Source organism: Rhamphochromis sp. 'chilingali', assembly GCF_963969265.1.
Source record: "Rhamphochromis sp. 'chilingali' genome assembly, chromosome: 1".
Classification (NCBI taxonomy): domain Eukaryota; kingdom Metazoa; phylum Chordata; class Actinopteri; order Cichliformes; family Cichlidae; genus Rhamphochromis; species Rhamphochromis sp. 'chilingali'.
This window is the reverse complement of record NC_137929.1, coordinates 31,799,497-31,824,357: the sequence shown is the minus strand read 5'-3', so window position 1 is coordinate 31,824,357 and position 24,861 is coordinate 31,799,497. Positions and strand designations below refer to the sequence as shown.

The 24,861-nt window shown below is 41.6% G+C and overlaps 1 protein-coding gene across 3 annotated transcripts; it reads left to right on the top strand.

Annotated features, from left to right (window-relative positions):
* Nucleotides 1-180: 180 nt before the first annotated feature.
* LOC308410131 (phospholipid scramblase 2-like) lies at nucleotides 181-24,557 on the top strand. Of its 3 annotated transcripts, none has more exons than XM_080903279.1 (7): nucleotides 181-301; nucleotides 4,674-4,765; nucleotides 6,759-7,033; nucleotides 21,812-21,845; nucleotides 22,035-22,255; nucleotides 23,502-23,663; nucleotides 24,325-24,557. In XM_080903279.1, the coding sequence occupies exons 2-7, from the start codon at nucleotides 4,753-4,755 to the stop codon at nucleotides 24,511-24,513; spliced, it is 894 nt and encodes a 297-aa protein (XP_080759405.1). In that variant the 5' UTR covers nucleotides 181-301; nucleotides 4,674-4,752; the 3' UTR covers nucleotides 24,514-24,557. The 3 variants fall into 3 exon arrangements, with proteins under 3 accessions (XP_080759405.1, XP_080759404.1, XP_080759403.1); XM_080903278.1 differs by lacking the exon at nucleotides 181-301 and adding an exon at nucleotides 2,800-3,049; XM_080903277.1 differs by lacking the exon at nucleotides 181-301 and adding an exon at nucleotides 3,811-3,867.
* The last annotated feature ends 304 nt before the right edge of the window (nucleotides 24,558-24,861 follow it).

The following is a 24,861-nucleotide window of genomic DNA, read 5'->3' as shown; positions in this document are numbered from 1 at the left end:
AAGTTATTTATATCCATGCCGTTGTTCAGAAGCATGAGTGAAAGACAACAGCAGTGCTACTGGGTTAGATACAAAATCTTAGTGCTCCATCTCCTGGGAGCATGTGAGATGTTCATGTATAGTATTTCAGAACATGTCTGCACATGTCCACCCATCCCTCCAGAACACTGAGGCATGGCTTTGGAGTTTGTTTTCATACATGATCACCTAATATTTTACCTGCTATTGCTGTGCAAATATTTAAACCAGTTGTAGCGTGTCGGTGTACACAGGGTCAATCTTAGCAGGCAGTAGGACAAAGGTAAGAGCCTCTCTTAGAGAACTAAAGAGCCACAGAGCTGAGATCCTGTGTTCAGGCCACCAGAGATCAGTTTCTACTACAATATTTACAAATGTATTAAAACAGAAAACCTATGTGCAAAAGACGTGCTATTTAAAACCACATCATGTCATCTTTCTTCTAAGCTGTTTCAAGAATATTAGTCAGTTTTGTCTTCGCCCACCTTCAGTATATGTAAACATTATTACTTTTTTTTTTTTAATGCCTTTTTATATAGAGCATATATTGTTTTGATTTTCCTTGATGGCCATTTATATTTTACATGTATAAAATAGATTCCGATGGCTTATATTTTATCATTAGCTTCAAAAAAACAGGCAAGTGGGATTTTTTTTTTTCTTTATTTGATGGTCTGACCTTTAGTTGCTGTTCAGCTCGCACTGGGTTCCAGTCATTTCATTGAAGTGCTTTATGAACCTCGTCCGTGGTCACGCCATGTACCGCCTCCATAACCTGAACAGAGAAATGAGAACAGCAGACAGTGAGCAGGAATACTGGAATTACTACCAACCAGACAAGCTGTCGTTTACATCAGTGTAAATATGGCCGCAATTTGTTCTTCTGTCTTTTATAGTGTTCAGTACATGTACAGGACAGAAGATGGATTTAGGCAGGGTGACATCATCTGTTGGTTTACGCTGTCACCATCTTGGTTGCTAAAAAGCTGATGTTGTGAGAAAGGCAGGTTGCAAAACCATTGCTCAATGGCAATGTGGGTAACCTGTGATTGAAAAAATTAGCCAATGAACGTGTGGCTTTATACCACAGATAATTCTCCGTTTTGAAATAGAATTTGACCAAGGCACCATTTTTATTCAATATGACTCTCAAATGACTTACTATGACTTACTGAGCCCATAAACTCAGGAGCAAAGTGTTTGCTCACAGGAAGCTGTGTCCCCATACCCTTCTATATGACTGGAACTCGTTTTGCAACCACAGCTACCATCTGTTGGCCTTCAGATAGAATGTAGATTTGAGACACTTCCACATTGCCTTCATTTTTTTTCCAAAGCGGAAGCTATGCCCATGTTTTATACTGTGTATGGTTCAGTAATAGCCAGAAAAGGGTTTCTGCACAACACATGATGTTACAGTGATGTTGACCTTTAATTTTTTTGGTCATAAAATGTTTTCTTTTTATAACGTAAGACATTTTTCAAGTGAGCACTTGTTTCCCTACAGGTGTTTCACAAAAACTGCATGAACAGGAGGTCTGACCTTCACTTTGGATCTAAATAATTTCAGTTTTATCACCATAAACACCTCCACCCCCCCAATTTTTGCACATGTCGAGGAGCGTGTCAGGTTACATTTCACTGTGTGTTATACTTGTATAACTATGCATGTGACAAATAAAGAACCTTGAACCTTGAACCTTGATAAAGGCATAAAATCATGTTGATCAGTAGGAATCTCATCACTTGCCTGTGCAATGAGACCCTCTCTTGTGTTCCCGTTCTCTTATTCGCTCCTGATCTCTCTCCTGCTGTCAGAGTACTCATCCAGCTGGATGGCACCTGCTCCACTCCACAGTATTGAGGCACCATGCTCTACCCCCGACAACCTGCTGAGGCTGGGGTTGTGTCTGGTTTAGATTAGAGATGGACCGATCCTAAATTACTGGATCGGATATCGGAGAAAAATAAAAAAAATGTAATCCGATCCATTAAATATCAAAAAAGCACCTCACAAAACTTGCGACACGGCGTAACTCTGCTCATAACCGTAGCACGTAGGAGCAGTGTGCTCACGTGATAGAGCAGCTGTGTGTATTTGTAGCCTCGCTACCAAACCTGCATTTCATCTCTGAGGAAGTTATCCCAGAGAGAAGTAAAGCAAGTGTGTAAGTTGATCTCTGAATGTTTGTAAAGCATTCCCATGTTAAGCTTAACAACCGATATATGGAGCGACTGCCTCTTCTCTCTCCCTCCCTCTCCTGCTGCTACTTCAGTCATGAAACTGATTAATGATCAGTTTCATTTCTGTCTGTCTCTCTTCTTTGTTTTTGGCCCACTTTGCACCAGAAAGAGGAAACCAGCGGCTGAACAACAGCAGCACGTTTAAGCTTGATAAGCTGTTGTTAGAATTTATTTAATATTACTTTCTACTCCAGGATCTTTTTCTACGCAGCTGACGGCTGTAACTGTGCAGGGGCGGATCTAGCAAAATGTCTGCCATCTATAATCCAGTTTTGAGATCCCTTCCCAGACGCCTTAACGCCCACTCACATCCTGGGCCATCTGATCTCAGGAATTCGCATGATAAGGTGGGGCCAGGTTTCACAATGAACTCACCCGAAACTCTGGCTGACTGGGATCCACACCCAGTTTCACACCTTGGCTCAGGCGATTAGAGGATCATCAGGGGGTCCTTTTGTCCCTCTGTGGGGGGTTACTCCCACTAGGTTTATATCTGGGACTCTCCACCATTTGACCTTAGAACTGAAGAAGCTTCTCGGATGAGAGGTGAAACGTCTTCAAGTAACTTAAAGAAGTCCAGACGCTTTTCTTTGCAAGCTCCTTTGACTACGATGACCTGGATGACTGAGAACCTTCATAGACATATCTGAAGAGTACATAAATATCTGGTTTCAACTGTATATTTGATGATGTTGGTGTTTGGCTTGATTGTCAGCACAAAGAGGGAGAGAGAGGAACAGAGAGGGAGAGAGAGAATGAGGACAGAACAGAGATGGAACAAGAGCAGGTGAGACACACATGTTAGTCAAATGGTTGTTTGCCAAAACTCATCAGAACATGTACCTAGTGTTTCTTTTTAGATACCATTTGTTACTTTTCAAATATTTATTAAGTTTTGCAGGCTTGTTTGCACAACGAGGCTAAATAATTATATAAACTTTTCTCAATCTAAATATTGTACTTTGGTAGAATTAAAAAAATAAGTGTAGTGCAGGTCTATGATGATTTTTAGTGCTACTATCATCTAGTTCTGATTCTTGTTCTGTCTTGGTTAAGTCCTCAGTAGTCCTGATTTTGAACTGTTGTAGTCCTGTTTTAATTCTGGATCAGTTCTGGGTCTGGTTGAATTGGGGTTTAGTCCCTGTGTCTTGATACAGGCCCGACTTTGTTCTGCCTTGCTGCTTAATTAAAAAAGTAGTTTAAGGTGTCCTGCATATGTATATAGAATAGCATCTGGCTGCAGTTTAAAGACTTTTTTTGTCTCGGTCTCGTCTCAACTTGGTCTTGTCTTGGTCTCGATACCCTCTGGTCTTGGTCTTGTCTTGGTCTCGGATTAGGCGGTCTTGACTACAAGTCTACTCTGGTGACGCCAGTCTCCTCTTCCCGCCCAGTGCACTAAAACACTCGTGTTCACAGCTCAATGATCCACCAAAACCTTAGCTTTAAAATCCTGGAAAGGGGGAGGAGACTAGAGAGAAGTGAGAGGATGAGAGGCTTACAGCACAGGTTAGAGAAAGTGGGCAGGAACCCTCTGCTTTCCCCCCACTTAAGTTTCGTTTCTTGTCGTTGGCACTTCAAGGCACTTCAAGGGAAACAGCCAGAGAGGTGAGATATTTTTGTGTGAGTGTGTGTGCTGTTCATGACCTTATTTTTCTTATTCTAAGGAGCTTGGAAAGAAAGCATCTGGACTTCTTTAAGTTTCTTGAAGACATTTCTTCTATCACCTGAGAAGCTTCTTGGGTTCTAAGAGCAAATGGTGGAGAGTCCCAGATTTGCTCTTAGAACTGAAGAAGCTTCTCAGATGGTTGGAGAAACGTCTTCAAGAAACTTAAAGATGTCCAGACGCGTTTCTGTCCAAGCTCCTTAGAGTACGATGACCTGGATGACTGAGAACCTTCACAGACATATTTTTTTCTTATTCTTTCTTTTACTACGACATAAAGAGTGTTCACGAGGCAGGAGATGCTCGTGGGCTTTAAGAAGCTGTAGGTGTTTTTCTTTTTAATGAGCTCTAATGGGAACCTGAGTGTACTTTAATGACATATAAATGGGGAAAAAAGGGCTCCATTAGCTGCAAGTCCTGCGCTGACACGGGGCACGCCCAATCCTTTGATTTTCATAATGTAGGTCTCCATCAGGGACAAAAGGGCCACAAGTTGGAACCCAACTTTGTCAGGATTGTTTTGCACCTCTGGGTTGTCTCTGAATATTATCCGTGAAGCTTTGTGTCAGGATCCCAGACAGGGCACATTTACACACAACTTCGAGTCGCTCGCCTTGAGGGCATAACCGATTAAGGTTAAGCATTCATGTTTGTGCAACTGTCGCTCTCTGTGCACCCTCCTCCTGCTGGTTTCTATCTCACCCACCCCTCCCCCTTTTTTCTCTTCTTCTTCCCTTTATCCTTTCAGTTTTCCATAGAATTTCCATAGGATTGCGTCGGGAAGTGTGACCTTATTTTTCTTCCTCCACCCAGAAAAGCTCTGCACCATGTCTGCTCCTGGTAAGTAACTGTATTTCACATTTGTGCTGACTGTTTTCCTTTCTTCATTGGGAGAAAATATGAAGATGTAAGAGTGTTTTAAAAATGTGAGAAAAAAATCCGGTCCACCCCCCAAAAGAAAAACTACTCACTTGTTATCACTGTCACGGTCAGCAATGGCAGACCGTGGAGTTGAGGAAAGTGGGACCCAAACGCTGGACTCTTATAGTGAAGGACAGTGGATTTATTTATAGTGAGTGGAAGAACAACAACTATGTACAGATCCAGCCTCCAGTGGCGATTCCTCTGTGAATCCCACACAGTGCACGTGTCCATAAACAGTGAAAAAGGTGACAACTACAAAACCCGATTCTGCTCCGTGATTTCCCCTCGAGACGACGCTCTTCACTCCCGACTCCTGGTGACACAAAACCACACACAGCTCAGCAGGAAACCCACAGTAGCGATGTCGTTCACACAAACACCCATCAACAGAGGTACTTTACAGGGTTAACATAGTATAATCCCGCACTGACTGGAGCCCCGCCACCTTCCTAAGCAGGACATCAGCTGCAGCTGGTGAAGGCTAACGAGCAGAAGGTGCAACAGCCTCCAGTGCGGGAACACCTCCGGGTCACAGTCCCCTCAGCGACCCAAAAAATCCGGGAGCGCGTATGATCACACACACAGGAAGGAGGAAAAAAGGAAAGAAAACCACCAAAACACAACATACGGAATAATAAACATATCCAAAAAATACATGAGCCCTGGGTCCTTAGACTGCTGTTCACCCCAAGTCCAGCACCCTGAGGCTGTACGCTAAGCGGAAGAAAGGAGGCCAGGGACTAGTGAGTGTCAGCACCACAGTCCAGGATGAGGCAGTGAACATCCGTGAATACATCAGGAAGATGGCCCCAACCGACCACGTGCTCAGTGAATACCTCAGGCAGCAGAAATCTGAGGAAGAGGAGGCACCATCCTGGAGGGACAGGACCCTGCACAGTATGTACCGCCGGCAGATAGAAGAGGTGGCTGATATCCAGAAATCCTACCAGTGGCTGGACAAAGCTGGACTGAAAGACAGCACAGAGGCACTAATCATGGCAGCACAAGAACAAACTCTGAGTACAAGATCCATAGAGGCTGGGGTCTATCACACCAGGCAAGACCCCAGGTGCAGGCTGTGTAAAGATGCCCCTGAGACAATCCAGCACATAACAGCAGGGTGCACGATGCTAGCTGGCAGGGCATACATGGTATGCCATAACCAAGTGGCCGGCATAGTATACAGAAACATCTGTGCTGACTATGGCCTGGAAGTCGCAAGGTCAAAATGGGAAATGCCAACCATGGTGGTGGAGAAGGACCGAGCTAATCTGTGGGACTTCCAGATACAGACGGACAAAATGGTGGTGGCTAACCAACCGGACATAGTGGTGGTAGATAAACAGAAGAAGACGGCCATAGTGATCGATGTAGCAGGTCCGAATGACAGCAACATCAGGAAGAAGGAACACAAGAAACTTGAGAAATACCAAGGGCTCAGAGAAGAGCTGGAGAAGATGTGGAGGGTGAAGGTAACAGTGATCCCAGTGGTAACTAGCTAAGCAAGTGGCTCCAGCAAATCCAGGAAAAACATCAGAGATCTCTGTCCAGAAGAGTGCTAGGAACAGCTAAGATACTTCGCAGGACCCTCAGGTTCCCAGGCCTCTGATAGAGGACCCGAGCTTGAAGGATAGAGAGGGGAATTTATATACCGGTATATATATGTAGCGTAGTTTTTATGTGTGTATATTTATATTGTCATTCATACTCAGAGTTGATGGATTGTTTTAGTTTTTTGTGATCTCTTACATTTCCCCCTTGTATTTCTTATTTGTGCTAAATATTGGTAAATATTGAGCTCTACTTTCTCAAGTTTGACTGTCATAGTTTGTATGGCGACAACCGAGCTCATATATTCAAATTCAGTCAAATCAGACTGTCAGTATATCTGAACAGATTTCCCCTCCAGTTTACCCAGGTGCTCCAAACCAGTCATCCTACCCCATGTCTCAGCCCGGTGGAGGTACATGTCCAGTTTCTCCTGGATATGGACACCCCAGTCATGGCCATCCACCAGGCTTCAACATGGGCTATAAAAAACAGCCTACGGTCATGTACCAGCCAGTACCCATAGGACCAGCTCCAGGCCCTGAATACGGTGGCCCATCAGGGGGGATTTCACCAGCTCCTGGAGGTCCAGCAGTCCCCGTTGGTGTCCCACCTGGACTTGAGTACCTCACACAGGTAGGGCAGAGAAAGGTTAAACCAGTGCAGTTTTTTGTTGTTTTGTTTTATATGCTGTCCTGTTCAGCAGCTTTTGGAGTCACAATTATGATCTGAATGCACTCTTGTGCCAAACATATTTTGCTTTTCCAAGATGAGCTCTGAAAATTCACTGTAGGCTCCACTTGTTCACGTCTTTCTTTCATCTATCTAGTTATTTCTTTCTATTAGTGTTATATCAGTCATTGGATAGTAGAGACCTTCCCAAACTGTGGGGCCCATCCCCGGGGGGGGGGGGCAGAGCCATGGCAGGGGGGGGCACGGGATGAAAAGGGGGGGGGAAAAAACAAAACGCTTGGACACTGCTAGCACGGGCGCCTACAGAAACGCAAAGCAGGAGATGAAGCATAGCTGAATATGTTTCCAAACCAACTTCATTCTAAGCCTAGGACTAGAAAATATGGTGAAGCATATCTGCCCTTTGGTTTCACCTGCACAAGTGCCGAGGTAGGTCTCCCCTGCAGAATTGGTCTTCCCTTTGTTGGGAGCAGCGCTGGGCTGTTTAAATCACGGACAAACAGTATCCCACATTTGTGATTTTTAGTTCACAAACACTTGCTGTAATAACTAACTACTCCTGACATTTTGGAGATGTTAGCTCTGTATACAGTAAAGTTACAGCGGGATACAAATAATATCAGGCTGATCCTGCCACGATTTGTTCCACCTGTTCAAATCACGGACAAACAGTATCCTACAGCTGTTTATGTTTTTGAACCCATTTTGCACAGAGAGGCATTTTTTGAAAAATGTATTGATAGCAATGTTGAATATTATTACACAGGGAAAAAAAACAACTACATGTAAAATAATCACATCTGCCTTTGTAAATGGAGGGACTGTAACTGCGTGCGTGTATGTAAGCGTGTAAAACCTGCAGATAGTCAGATTAACAGTATTTTGTCTCTATCTGCCATTCTGCAATTCTCATGTAAACAATAACGTGGCGCACAGCGTGACGTGAAAAAAGGCACATACCTTTGACATTGCGTGACGAACTCTGTATTCCTCGTCCACACATAAACACAAAAAAGGAGTTTTGAAAAATCTCAGTTTTCGGTGATTCGAAACGCTGTTTACGTGTGGACGAAACAGCTGCGTTTTCAAAAATACCCGTGTAGGTGTGGACGTAGCGTAAAAGAGTTAGTAGTTTATTTTCTTACTACCTGTAATTTATTGCAGATTACTTGTATTTGCTTAATTGTTTACTAAATGTTTGAGGTGTGAAATAAACCGCAATGGAGCAAAATATGGGTGTGTGTGGTTGGAGGATGTGTGGGTGCGTGTGCGTGTTCGCGGGGACGCGAACAACACGAAAAATGTTCGGGGAGGCGCGAAAATCTTTCTTGTAAAACAAAGGGGGGCCCGGCAAAAAAAGTTTGGGAACCACTGGCAGAATAAAAAATCATTGCAATCAGGTGATTGTGAGTGCTGTGGCATTGGTTCAGTGTCTTGTTAAATGTCATGAATTTTGATCAGAATCGCGTTTATATATATATATATATATATTTATATATTTATATATATATATATATATATATATATATATATATATATATATATATAAATAAAAAAAAAAAAATATATATATATATATATATTTTTTTATTTATATATATATATATATATATATATATATATATATATATATATATATATATATATATATATATATATATATATTTATTTATATATATATATATATATATATATATATATATATATATATATATATATATATATTTATTTATATATATATATATATATATATTTATATATATATATATATATTTATTTATATATATATATATATATATATATATATATATATATATATATATAAATAAAAAAATATATATATATATATATTTATTTATATATATATATATATAAATAAAAAAATATATATATATATATATTTATTTATATATATATATATATATATATATATATATATATAAATAAAAAAATATATATATATATATATTTATTTATATATATATATATATATAAATAAAAAAATATATATATATATATATTTATTTATATATATATATATATATATATATATATATATATATATATATATATATATATATATATATATATATATATATATATAAACGCGATTCTGATCAAAATTCATGACATTTAACAAGACACTGAACCAATGCCACAGCACTCACAATCACCTGATTGCATATACACATATACATACACATATACACATATACATACATATACATACATATACATATACACATATACACACACATATACACACATACATATACATATATATATATATATATATATATATATACATACACATATACATACACATATACACATATACATATACATACATATACATACATATACATATACACATATACACACACATATACACACATACATATACATATATATATATATATACATACACATATACATACACATATACATATACATACATATACATACATATACATATACACATATACACACACATATACACACATACATATACATATATATATATATATATATATGTATATGTATATATATATATATATATACCAAGGCTGGAGACCGAGCAATACTGGAAGAGCATATGGGAGAAGGACGCAACCCATAACGGCAATGCTCAGTGGCTAGTGGATCTGAGGGCAGACCACAGCAACCTCCCCGAACAGGATCCAGTAACCATCACAGTGGCAGATATCCAAGAAAGGGTCTCCAGTATGAAGAGTTGGACAGCACCAGGGCCCGACATGGTTCACGCCTACTGGCTAAAGAAGCTGACTGCACTCCACGAGCGTCTAGCAGCACAAATGAACCAGCTGCTAGTTAACGAGAGACACCCGGAATGGCTAACCGAAGGTCGGACGGTCCTGATCCCCAAGGACCCCAAGAAGGGACCGGTCCCCTCCAACTACCGACCAATAACCTGCCTCAGTACTACATGGAAGCTCCTGTCAGGCATCATATCGGCTAAGATGAACAGGCACATGGGTCAATACATGAGCGGGACACAGAAAGGAATTGGCAAGAATACCAGAGGCGCAAAACACCAGCTACTGGTAGACAGAACAGTCAGCCGAGACTGCAAGACCAGACTGACCAACCTGTGCACTGCCTGGATTGATTACAAGAAGGCCTATGACTCAATGCCCCACAGCTGGATACTGGAATGCCTAGAATTGTACAAGATCAATGGGACCCTAAGAGCCTTCATCAGGAACTCAATGGGGATGTGGCGTACAACACTAGAGGCCAACTCCAAGCCCATAGCACAAGTCACCATCAAGTGCGGGATCTACCAAGGAGATGCTCTGTCCCCACTGCTGTTCTGCATAGGCCTGAACCCCCTCAGTGAGATCATTAACAAGACTGGCTACGGATACCGACTACGGAACGGAGCAGTTGTCAGCCACCTCCTGTACATGGATGACATCAAGCTGTATGCCAAGAGTGAACGAGACATCGATTCACTGATCCACACTACCAGGCTATACAGCAATGACATTGGAATGTCGTTCGGACTGGAGAAGTGTAGTCGGATGGTAACAAAGAGAGGGAAGGTAGTCAGAACTGAGGGGATTGAACTACCAGAAGGCAACATTGCAGACATAGAGGACAGTTACAAGTACCTGGGGATCCCGCAGGCAAATGGGAACCATGAAGAGGCCGCTAGAAAGGCTGCAACCACCAAGTACCTGCAGAGGGTCAGGCAAGTCCTGAGGAGTCAGCTGAATGGTAAGAACAAGATCCGGGCCATCAACACGTACGCCCTGCCCGTGATCAGGTACCCTGCTGGGGTAATAGGCTGGCCAAAGGAGGAGATAGAAGCCACTGACATAAAGACAAGAAAGCTCCTTACCATGCATGGAGGGTTTCACCCCAAGTCCAGCACCCTGAGGCTGTACGCTAAGCGGAAGGAAGGGGGCCGGGGACTGGTGAGTGTCAGCACCACAGTCCAGGATGAGACAACGAACATCCAAGAATACATTGGGAAGATGGCCCCAACTGACCGAGTGCTCAGTGAATACCTCAGGCAGCAGAAACCCAAGAAAGAGGAGGGAGACGAGGAACCATCATGGAAGGACAGGCCCCTGCACGGTATGTACCACCGGCAGATAGAGGAGGTGGCTGATATCCAGAAATCCTACCAGTGGCTGGACAAAGCTGGACTGAAAGACAGCACAGAGGCACTAATCATGGCAGCACAAGAACAAGCTCTGAGTACAAGATCCATAGAGGCTGGGGTCTATCACACCAGGCAAGACCCCAGGTGCAGGCTGTGTAAAGATGCCCCAGAGACAATCCAGCACATAACAGCAGGGTGCAAGATGCTAGCAGGCAAGGCATACATGGAACGCCATAACCAAGTGGCCGGCATAGTGTACAGGAACATCTGTGCCGAGTATAACCTGGAAGTCCCGAGGTCAAAGTGGGAGATGCCCCCAAGGGTGGTGGAGAATGACCGAGCTAAGATCCTGTGGGACTTCCAGATACAGACGGACAAAATGGTGGTGGCTAACCAACCGGACATAGTGGTGGTAGACAAACAGAAGAAGACGGCCGTAGTGATCGATGTAGCGGTTCCGAATGACAGCAATATCAGGAAGAAGGAACACGAGAAGCTGGAGAAATACCAAGGGCTCAGAGAAGAGCTCGAGAGGATGTGGAGGGTGAAGGTAACGGTGGTCCCCGTGGTAATCGGAGCACTAGGTGCGGTGACTCCCAAGCTAGGCGAGTGGCTCCAGCAGATCCCGGGAATAACATCGGAGATCTCTGTCCAGAAGAGCGCAGTCCTGGGAACAGCTAAGATACTGCGCAGGACCCTCAAGCTCCCAGGCCTCTGGTAGAGGACCCGAGCTTGAAGGATAAACCGCCCGCAGGGGCGTGCTGGGTGTTTTTTTTTTATATATATATATATATATATATATATACATACCAGAGGTGTGGACTCGAGTCACATGACTTGGACTCGAGTCAGACTCGAGTCATTAATTTTATGACTTTAGACTTGACTTGAAAAAATGTTCTAAGACTTGTGACTTGACTTGGACTTTTACACCAATGACTTGGGACTTGAATTGGACTTGAACCGGTTTACTTGAAAAGACTTGATATTTTACCCCAAATATAAAATTTAACATGCATATTATATAGAGATTGAAAATGTGACGTCATTCACGGGTAGAACCGCAAAGGATTCTGGGAACTCGTGGCAAGCGGTACTAGCGCACGCACACACAGCGATAAAAAGAAACAAAAATGTCAAGAAGCTGTTGTATTATTAACTGCAATAGCCGGTCGCATGACAGCCACGGGAAGCCGACGGGTAAAGAGATCGGTTGTTATCGGATTACGTCGTTGAAGAGAAATTGTTCAAGCCATGTTTCCGAAGTAACAAAGAGGCGACGGATGGCCTGGATTGCAGCCATTCAAAGATCAAATATAACGTCCCAGAACACTCCAGCTCACAGGTTAGTCTGCTCCAAGCATTTACACGAAGGTCAGTGTTTTTTAGTAGTTAATACGTCATTTTCATAACATAATTGGTGATATAGGTTACAAGCAAGTCTGGCGCTGAGCAGAAATTGTCGCGCTATGCTCCTTTATTTATTGTGCATAAATAGTGAATTGTCCTGACACAATATTGCGTTTCGCTTCTGTTATTATGGTACATTGACAAAAACATATACTTTTATTCACAGGATAAAACAGGTTTTTTGTATCACTAATTGTCCAGTACGATTACAGCATACAGTATTATTGTCACTGCTACATTTCTGTGATGCTACCAGAAATTATTTCCACTGCTAATTAATTACCGTTGAGCTCAAAGGTCCTATTAATAAACGGTTAAGGAATGTGTATTTATGACGACGATTTGTGAGACTGGTAAACTTATGATACGTACGATGGTCTTTACTTTCTACACGGTGCATTTCAAGGTCCTGCACCCATCCGTCGGTAAACTGTACCTGGGCTTGTTGCAGTGACCTGAAGTTACTAAACTTCATGAGTGTATGCACTCACTCCAAGAACCGTATGATTATAAATATGCATATAAATATGCTACGATGAGATAGCTGACTTCATCTAACTAGCAAATGTTTTCCAGGCTACGTTGGTGATACAGTTTTTTTTAATGTGTATGATATTTTTGTCATGCGATTTTAAAGCTGGTCCTACAACCGCATCCAAGAATAACATGCAGCTTATCTCAGAACTGTCGGTGAAAATTATTCTTGGAGCTAGGTTTAATTGAGCTGCATTTTAAAGAGGTGCAATTTCACAATTTGTGTATATTTTCTAAGTTCACTATTTTGTCATGTGTTGAGAAAAACACAGATTAAAAAATTACATGGTCTAATATTTACATTTAGCATAACTGCAACATGCTTTTTTTCGTTTTTTTTTTAAAGACTCGAAAGGACTTGAAATTCAAAGTTTCAGACTTGTGACTTTACTCGGACTTTTACACCAGTGACTTGAGACTCGACTCTGACTTGCCTGACATTACTTGAGACTTGACTTGAGACTTGAGGATAAAGACTTGAGACTTACTTGAGACTTGCAAAACAATGACTTGGTCCCACCTCTGATACATACACATATACACATATACATACACATATACACATATACATATACATACATATACATATACACATATACACACACATATACACACATACATATACATATATATATATATATATATATATATATACATACACATATACACATATACATATACATACATATACATATACACATATACACACACATATACACACATACATATACATATATATATATATATACATACACATATACACATATACATACACATATACATACATATACATATATATACATACATATACACACACATATACACACATACATATACATATATATATATACACACACATATATATATATACATACATATATATATATACACACACATATATATACATACATATAGAGCAGGGCGATATGGCCAAAAATATTTATCACGATATATATTTGAAAATTTGCGATAACGATATAACTGACGATATAATTGATGCGAGACAAAATACAACTCCACAACATTACTAGCGCAAAAAGAAAACCTTCCATTTATTTTCACTTAAATAAGAAGCTGGTTTTTATGTACATTAAAGCTTTATAAAAATGTAACAGTGCAAATACAAATTCCTTGCTGAAAGTTTAACCAAAAGGCATTTCCAGTAGAAATGGGCTGACATATCCTGAGCATAACCATATATAATATCCACTGAAGTTAAAAAGAGGTGCTTTGCAAAATTAAACTGCAGTATGCAGTACGTATTTTTCGGACCATAAGGTGCACGGGATTATAAGGCACATCAAGCGAAACAAAGCAGTCAGATAAATCAAACTTTATTAAACTCATTCTTCTTGCTTCCTCCACTTCTGTACCATTGATTCATTGATGTTGAATTCTCTGGCAGCTGCGCTATTCCCATGTTGTTGCAGTATATTAATGACTAACCTCGTATTGTGGATGGATTATCTCAGTTGTTCTCCTGACTGAAGTTTGGTCTGTTTACAGCACCCTGCCATGCGATTGCATTTGTCTCTAACCATGAGGAACCTTAACGTTAACTTTTATAAGTGGAAAAGTGTTAGTGTTCGTCCTCCAGCTTCCCTGTTTATGTTATGCTAACATAGCTGTGTCGCTAGCGATCACGTAGCACATCATTATATACCAGCTAGCCCAACTTCAGTAACCCTACAAACGTCACTGCTGTTTAGTTTCCTGTCTTCATTTATGTTGGAAGTGATAGCAGAGCTGCACGTTTGATTTTTTTCAGAAATCTCTCAGTCAGAACATGCAATATCATGCTTAGGTAACTAGCGAGCTAACTTCCGCTAGCTTCCCGCTAACTTCTAACTCTGTTAAATGTAATAAATTTTGTTTTAATGGATGCCTGGAAGTTAAACTTCATAGTTACACCTGGTAAAGCAGCAATGCTGATCGTTTTATTAAAGTTGCAGTGTTCGTTTGAACTGAAGAATAAGGAGTTTAGGACCCAGATTACTCCCAGATTTAAGAGCATCTTAGTCCGACAAATACGACAATAACGACGGCCGCTTGCATGTTCTGCAAAAAAATGTGCTTTGTCATGTATCTGACGGACAAACACCAAACCAGTTCCACATCACTGAAGTTGCACCATTTTTACAAACCAATTCTGGTTCATCTGTTTCACTCAACAATCGGCCATGTGCGTATGAAAACAAAGGCACTGCGCATGCGCGTTTTACTCATATTCTATCGCGATATTTCATTTTCCTATTGTTGCCTAACATTATACCGGTATTACCGTGAACGGTATAATATGGCCCAGCCCTACATACATACATACATACATATATATATATATATATATATATATATATATATATATATATATATATATATATATATATATATATATATATATATATATATATATATATATATATATATATATATATATTAGGGGTGCAACGATATTCGTATCGATATTGAACCGTTCGATACAGTGCTTTCGGTTCGGTACGCATATGTATCGAACAATACAACATTTGTAATTTATTTTATCAATTTTCCTTCTGACGATGCTGTCTGTGTTGAGCGCTCAGTGAATCTGCATTCGACTACTCCGCCTAGGCTCGACAGTGCAGCCTAGGCGGAGTAGTCGAATGCAGATTCACTGAGCGCTCAACACAGACAGCATAGTCAGAAGGAAGAGCGCAGGGCAAGCTAGCCAGACAGAAGTTAAGCTCTCCTTGTAACAGGCAAATTGAACCTCATTCAGATCTGGCGTTTGGAATTATTTTGGTTTTCATGTATGACCCTGAAGGTAAGCGAGTCATGGACTAAAGTAAAACAGTATGTTGGATGTGCCATGCAATGCTCAATTACATTGGTGTGAACTAGTGTGTTAGCGCAGTTAGCTCGTTAACGTGTTGGCCGTCTAGCCCCATGCACCGAGCGATCGGCGGTAGCTCGTTAACGGAGATTTGCCTGTTGTGGCGTTAAGGTCATTTCAACGAGATTAACCTGAAAGCACTAGTGGGAACACAACGAATATGACTGCACATTTACACCGACATCATCCTAGTGCAAAGACAAATACAACAAGCATGCTACTAACTTTAGCCGAGTCATTTAGACAGCTGTTAGCACATGATTCTCCTTATGCTGCTGAGAATATAGCCCAGAAGAAGCGGATAGTATAGCTTTTATTTTGGAAAGAGACATTTCTCTGTAATAAACTCTCTTTTCCAAAGATGAGTGATTCCTCAATCAGATACAGGGCTCGCAATATCGCTAGCCCGACGTCCCGGGGCTAGCGATTTTTTCAGTCGGGCTACCAAAATCTATCTCTTCCCTGCCCGTCGGGCTATTGTAGGAAAAATATATGTCAATGCTTTTGCATTCTTTCAGAAATGTAGCTGGGTAATTATGTCATTGGCATCGGTGAGCCACTGTCAATATGTGACATATTGAAGTCGCGTTTGAATTTGCGCTTGTTTTTTTGCTTTCACTTTGCAATCGTGCGAACTGTGTATAGAGAGCGACAGCACTGATCTGTGAGTGATGATAATTTGTGCACCAATTCCTCTGACATCGTCTTATTAATCGTTAGCTTACTATGCAAACATGACAAGTGAAATCTCCCGCAGCAAGCTTAAACATGTGAGAGGTTGATCGCGCAGAGAATCGCTGAGCTTATGTGAGTCCGTGTGTAAAAGTAGCAGTATATATATTTTAGTTCTGCTGAGCCAAATAAGACAGGTCAGGGTGAAGAAGTGACAGCCAAAGAAAAGCTTACCACAAAACGGAGAAGTTATGACAAATCAGACTATAAGGCAAAAAGAAAGTGCAGCTTTATGGTTTCATGGACAAAAGAATTTCTGTGGCTGCAATATGATGAGCTAAATAACCAGGGCTGCACATAAGTGGTCCGCAGGTGCGCATTCGCTGTCAAAATAAAAAACACGCACAAGGGTTAGGGTTAAATTTAAAAACTGTACTTTTGAGTTAAAATATATATTTATAATTTTAATAAATGACAAATAAAAAATGCATGAACATTTTTTTTGTATCGAAAAAATATCGAACCGTGACACCAAAGTATCGAACCGAACCGAACCGTGAATTTTGTGTATCGTTGCACCCCTAATACATATATATACATACATATATACATACATATATATATATATATATATATATCCATCCGCTAAGACTGGTGGACCTAAATCTTCACCACCACCACGTTTGGTATACATACAAGCGAAAAAGGGGAGTGGGTGGGTCAGCGCTCAGGGCACAGAAACTAAGCTGGCTTCAAACACCATTTATTTCCATAATAAAAAAACACAGCCAGAGTCACAAATACAAGATAAAATTCCCCGTATACAATAAAAGTAGTGTTGCAACCCGCTAAAAACCCTGCCGGCAGAAATAACTATACAATATTAAAACAAGGCTAAAACATGTGTTCTATATACTAAAATTACTCTCCCATAGTCCCATAATCCCACAGTCCAGCCACACATGGGCGAATGGTCCTTATATGAAAGAGACAGGAGAGGAACTTCTCTTCCAGTATGGTAAAACTCGTCAGCAACAGACCAGGGAGGGGGCTCCTATCGCAGACCTGTCTCCTCCTGACAGCGCGTCGCCGCACAGTCCCGCCCCACTCCACACCTGAACACGGCCTCCCTCGTCTCACCGTCAGATGCAGGCAGAAGGACATCCCTGCCCTGTTGTGCATTGCAGCCATCGCCACCGACTGTTGCCGTTCCTGCGTTGGGAGTGGATCGCCGAACGACTCGCGGCACCCCACAGTCAGGCAGCAGTTCCTTCCACACACGTGCGGGCTTGCACGCGCTCCTTTTTCTCCTGCCCACCTTTCGTGCGTCACTCTCTTTGTCTCTGCGCTCGCTATCCCCTTTAACAGGTCAACCTGGCGGCTGATAGGCCACCTTGGGGAACGCCCCCACCTCACAGGTGCCTACAATTGACTGTTTAGTCCACAGTGGGTTAAAGGAACATGGTACAACATTAACACAAATATAAATATGAGGATAAAACCATGCAGTATAAATATCAATAAACAAACATGCAATATAAATATCACTATAAAATCATGCAAATAAAATCAACACTATGTACCAATACACAGATTGATAAAACATAAAAACACAAATTTCCGCTGTGTGACATATATATATATATATATATATATATATATATATATATATATATATATATATATAAAACAGGGCGTTGTTGGAATGCTACTACGCAAGTAACCCCAGCGGAAGGGGCTACATGAATAGGATGAGGGACCTATGGATTCTTCGATACCCAACATCCACAATGACGGCAAAACAACTAGTAGCTCAGTGTTCCAACATTCGAAAGAAGGGACTGCTCTCACAGCTAGAGATTGACGAGGTACAACATAAATGCTACGGCAAGGGGGAGCCAGGACGCCAGGTCAGGGGAGAGATATCATCACCCCCACCCAAGATTGGGTATAGGGCTGGGTATCGTCACTGATTTCTAGAATCGATTCAATTCCGATTCACAAGGTCCCGAATCGATTCGATCCACGATTCGATTTAATTCGATTCAATTCGATTCGATTTAAATCTGGGAAATTTTGACAGTCAGAAATATAATTCAGATCAGAACATTTACATATTTTTGTATCTATAAAAAGGAAGCTGACACTCGCAAGACTTTATCCAAGGTGTGAGCATCACAGCAGATGCCTTTGTGTCAAAGTAGCTGAAGATAAAACACAGAAAAACATGTAGGTGATTTTCCTGGCCTGGGATTTTATAAAAATATTCTGCAGTACATCGAAAACGAAAGAAAACCATTAATTAATGAACATTACCTCTGACGTTACAGCAGTTTTATTAGAGACACGGTTAAGCGTTTTGCATTTTGAATAATTTTAAAAAGTTTCAATTTGTTCAGTATTGAACAGCAGAAATGAGGTTTTCTTTTCGGAAGAATGTAAAAGGGAAAAAAACAGCGGCCGACAGCGCTGTAAGCAACAGTAGACTTGTGCATAACAAGCAAGCGAATAATGAAGAAAGCGAAACTGTTCGAGAGAGAGGGGGAGGGAGAGAGGGGGAGGGAGAGAGGGAGAGAGCTGCGCATCGCAATGGAAGCAAAACAGTAAAAGAATTCATGACGATGTTTATGTGAAGCGTTTGGATCTTCTTTTGCTGCTGGTTCGGTCAATATTGTTTGGAGAGAGATCAAACTAACAGCTTTAGAATCAGCGCATAAAGGGCGTGAACACAAAGCGCGGACCCGGATCAGCGAGCTGTCGGCTTTCAGCCCCGACTGTGAGAAAGGCGACATCTAACTGATTCTGATCCGCTGTGTGTTTAAGTCTATGTGCAGAATCCCTGTACCTGCTCTCATTTACTGTTTGGTGGTTCTTGAAATTTTGTGAGATGTCACTAGAGATTCTGGCATTTCGGACAAAATAAATTTATATTAAAAAATCGATTTAGGATTTTAATGAATCGATTTTACGTTATCCAAGCCAGAATCGATTTTAATCGATGAATCGATTATAAAAACCCACCCCTAATTGGGTACCAAGCCCCAAGTGCGATAGGAGAAGGATTGTTGAGTGCGAGAGGAACTGACCTGAAAGAAAGGATTATGGCCAAGCTTGAAACCTGGACCCCCGTAGCCGGTTACCAATATTACGTGAAGTACCCTCAGAAGGTCTGCTAGATGATGTTAATGCAGCACTACGGGCAATACCTACAACCACGATTACCGACACTAACAAGCTGATCTACAATTCGGCAGCAGTGATCAGTGAGATGCTTGGCTACAAGTTGAACAGCCACAAGGGGCAGTACCCTCCATGGAGAAGGAGGCTAGAGGCTAAGATCAAGGTAGCACGGAGGGAGGTTAGCCAACTAAGGGAGTTGCAGAAAGGTGCGACAAATAAGGTGCCTAAGAAATACAGCAAGCTGTCCATACCTGAGGTCTTGGAAACTGCCAAGCAAAGACTCACAGCCTTGGCCAGCCGCTTGAGGAGGTACACCAGAGAGATAGAAGGCAGGAGAATAAACCAGCTGTTCTCCACGGAACCAGCAAAGGTGTACTCTCAGTGGCAGGGGAACAATATGAGAACAGCACCACCAAGGCTGGAGGCAGAACAATACTGGAAGAGCATATGGGAGAAGGACGCAACCCATAACGGCAATGCTCAGTGGCCAGAAGGGACCGGTCCCCTCCAACTACCGACCAATAACCTGCCTCAGCACCACGTGGAAGCTCCTGTCAGGCATCATAGCGGCTAAGATGAACAGGCACATGGGTCAATACATGAGCGGGGCACAGAAAGGGATGGGCAAGAATACCAGAGGGACAAAACACCAGCTACTGGCAGACCAAGCAGTCAGCCGAGACTGCAAGACCAGACTGACCAACCTGTGCAGTGGATTGATTACAAGAAGGCCTATGACTCAATGCCCCACACCTGGATCCTGGAATGCCTAGAATTGTACAAGATCAACAGGACCCTGAGAGCCTTCATCGGGAACTCAATGGGGATGTAGCCGACAACACTGGAGGCCAACTTCAAGCCCATAGCACAAGTCACCATCAAGTGCGGGATCTACCAAGGAGATGCTCTGTCCCCACTGCTGTTCTGCATAGGCCTGAACCCCCTCAGTGAGATCATTAACAAGACTGGCTACGGATACCGACTACGGAACGGAGCAGTTGTCAGCCACCTCCTGTACATGGATGACATCAAGCTGTATGCCAAGAGTGAACGAGACATCGATTCACTGATCCACACCAACAGGATATGCAGCAATGACATCGGAATGTTGTTCGGGCTGGAGAAGTGTAGTCGGATGGTAACAAAGAGAGGGAAGCCACTGACATCAAGACAAGAAAGCTCCTTACCATGCATGGAGGGTTTCACCCCACGTCCAGCACCCTGAGGCTATACGCTAACCGGAAGGAAGGGGGCCGGATGACTCATTTAATCCTCCCATTTTATTTGGATTTGGTATGAACCTGAAAAGCTGCTGGCCATGGGGGTGAACAGATACAGTTCCTGGATCTCTCATAGACCTCTTAGTAAGAGAAAAGGTCACATGTTTAAGACTGTTGTGGGTAAAAGTAGCATTTTGTAGTTCTGTTATTGGCTCACCATTGAAATACTTGTACAGTAGTTTGCTGCACTATTTGGTGATCATTAATCTCATCTCGGATTTGGAAATGTGTGACACCAAAGTCAGTTTCCTTTTTAAAATAATACGCGAGGTCAGTCCCGTTGGCCATTTGAACCCAGTTAAAGATCACATTCAAAAAATTTTCTTTTAAAAATCCCTCTATAGGATTTATTTGTGCAAATATTAAAGGAAACACCTCCCAAGCTTGCATTATATACACATTAGTGCTTGATTAGCTTTGCAGACAAAGAGAAAGAAGGTATGTTTGTTTAACCAGCAGAGTCTGATGGAGCTGAAATACTCTATGGCTTAAAGAATGAATTTTTCATATGGGAAGGTCATTTGCATTGAAAATGCCTGATATGTGCTTTTAATTGTTTTTAGAAGGAAGAGACTTTCAGATTGCAGGATGTGCCACAGAGTTGCTTTATTTTCAGTTTGCTTTCTCTCCTTCGGTTTTAGATTGACCAGATCCTGATCCATCAGAAAGTCGAAGGTGAGGCGTGCATCTTGTACAACACAGAATATTTAATCCTTCAGCAGCTCATAAGCAGCAGTGTGTGAGGCTTAAAGCCTTTCAAGATGAAAACGAATGGAAGAAAAATTATATCTGCCCTTGAAATTCCTTACTTATTGTTACTTCATTGCTCACCGTTTTCCCTTCTCTTTTCCCAACCACGCCCAGCATTCATCGGTTTTGAGAAAAACAGACAGTATGAAATCAAAAACAGTCTGGGTCAAAAGATCTACAAGGCCAAAGAGAAGAGTGACTGCTGCGAAAGGAACTGTTACGGCTCTCTGCGCAGCTTCGACATGAAAATAAAGGACAACATGGACAGGGAGGTTATCCGTCTCATCAGGCCTTTCCGCTGCTCCTCCTGCTGTTGCCCCTGCTACCTGCAAGAGGTCAGTCCACTCTAATGTTTCTGTGTTTGAGTAGAAGTGACTTGGCTAGTGTTGAAAGAGGTTAATGGAGTCATATTGCATTCATTTACCACACCTAGACCAATATTGTTCCCGGTCAAAAGCATTTTTGGTGTGAAATCTGAGTACTCATCCATCATATCTGGATTATTGTATTTGATCTAGATGTGCTGGTTAATCTTTAGCTATATTAAATATCTGAAGAGACTCAAATAGGGAAGAATAAACTCTTTACTTTCTGTTAAGACATACCTAATCACTTTTTTTGATTAAATAAAGATAGATACAAAAGTTAGATCAGATAAAGGCAAATAAATCAAGACATTACAGTTTTATAAGGGGCAATGAATTGTTTTTAATGTAATGTAGAAATTAAAGGAAAAATCTGAAGATTTTAAGAGAAACGCGAGCTCTGTAGTTTATTTTGTGACACTTACACTTACAACAGCTCATCTCCTGTTCAGGATTTACTTCTATTCTTCAGGAATGTTTTTAGTGGAGCTGCTATACAAGTCTGATTTATTCGCCTGCCTCTGTTAACCCTGCTGGATTTAAAGTAGTTTTTAGGGTGGGAAGTGGGCTAATTTACTGCTGATTGGTCCAGGTGACCAAAGAAACTGCTCTGAGTTATCAGTGTGCTCTGTCCTGGAACCAGCTGCATGCAGATTAATGTTCTCTGCATTGACAGTCGATTGGAGCTGCAGACCCTGCCTGTATCATTAGTGATAATTGATGTGAAATTGGAGTCAGTTTGACAAGGACACTGGTATTTGCTTTTTATGCACGTTTGAGTTTTATGGTGAAATGTACAGAGTGCACAGTGTAAGCAGTTAAAAGGAGGCTTCCAGTGAGCAGTCAAAAAATTAACAGCTACTAACCGTAGTCCATCCAGGCATGCTCAAGAAGATGGTCTTGAGGCCAAATTTAGGGAAAGCATTTGATTCAAGATCTTTGTGATCACCCATTAAACACTGTTCTACAGCCTGTTTAGAACATCAAATTCAAATGTTATTATCAGCAGACTTTGATTATTAAATTGTCAGTGTGTTTACCACTTTGATCTGCTTTTCCCCCTCAACAGTAAATGCACTGTGGAACAGATGCAGACAGCGTGACATTTTATTTATAGCTGTCAGTGTCCAGGAAAGAGAGCAAACGAAGCTCTGTGAAATAGCTTTCTAATTTTGTGCAGAGCTACTATGTGTCTAACTAACTATGTGACCAACAGATGGAGGTCCAGGCTCCACCTGGGACCACCATAGGGTACGTCAAACAGGACTGGCACCCTTTCCTGCCAAAGTTTTCCATCCAGGGAGCAAACAAGGAGACACTCATGAGACTGGAGGGGCCCTGCTTTGCCTGCAACTGCTGTGGAGATGTCAACTTTGAGGTGAGCTCAGAGGGTCGTTGTTTGTGGGGGGAAACCGAACTCTGAGTAAATTTCATCCATCAGCCAACAGTGATTTGTTACAGATCCACTCAGATAATCTAAACAGGACTGGTAACAGTCACAGAAATGTTGATGATGATTTTAATTAAGTCAACTAATAATTGGGCAGTTAATAATTATAAAAAGAGGAGCTTTGGTGGAGGTTTGTTGCAAAGCAGCTTGCAGGTGAATTGCAATTGTAGGCAGGCTAAAGCAGCTTAAACAGCAGATCAGGTCAGCTAATCTCCCAGGATTGCAGCAGAGCCTGATTTTTGTTTATTACGTAATCTTCTTGTGTCTTGGTGAGCTTGCTTGTCAGTATTTTCTCCCACTCGTCCAGTTACTTTTCCAACACTAAAGAGCATTCACGGAAACACATTTTTCCCATTAGTTTGACACCAAGTGAATGATCCTTAGTGCTGCTGGTGGTCAGATTGTGTTACCTTTCATACAGAACCAAAAAAGCTGTTTTATCTCCTGGTAAGCTAACTGCACATTAAGCTCATATTTCTCAGTAAGAAGGCAAAACAAATTTAAACAAATCAGCAACAATGTGAACAGTTATGAGTGTTTAAGAAAGCAATTGTGGCTGACGAACGCTGGTATTCTTATTGTTGTTCAGCTCAAGGGGAAAGATGGCGACACCCCCATTGGTCGCATCAGCAGGCAGTGGGGCGGCCTTCTGAAGGAAACCTTCACTGACACCAGTAACTTTGGCATCCAGTTCCCGCTGGACTTGGACGTGAAGATGAAAGCTGTGCTGATGGGCGCCTGCTTCCTCGTTCCTCACGATGTAGATGGACATTGTTGATTTTGAAATATGTGGTGTGTTGCTGAATAAAACAATCGAATACTTTTGGCGTTGCTCTGCAGGATTTCATGTTCTTTGAGAAAATCGGAGAGGCCAACAATTGCAGCAGTGTGTTTTCATAACAGAAGAAAACGAAAACATGGGGGGATGCCCTGCGATGAAGGTGTTTTCCTGTTATGTACTGGGCTCCAGACTAACTTTTGCCATGATTGCACTGGTGCGCCTAACTTTTTTTCTTAGGTGCACCAGCACAAAAGTTAGGTGCACCCAAATTTTTCACCCGAATCGCTGAACCCCACTGTTTTACATATTCACTTTTTTTTAAATTGCTGTGCATACAAACAATAT

What these genes read in the sequence shown, in the direction of transcription:
- LOC308410131 (XM_080903279.1), top strand. An exon ending in GCCCCTGCTACCTGCAAGAG is followed by an intron (nt 22,256 to 23,501) that starts GTCAGTCCACTC and finishes TGTGACCAACAG; the next exon opens with ATGGAGGTCCAGGCTCCACC. An exon ending in GTGGAGATGTCAACTTTGAG is followed by an intron (nt 23,664 to 24,324) that starts GTGAGCTCAGAG and finishes ATTGTTGTTCAG; the next exon opens with CTCAAGGGGAAAGATGGCGA.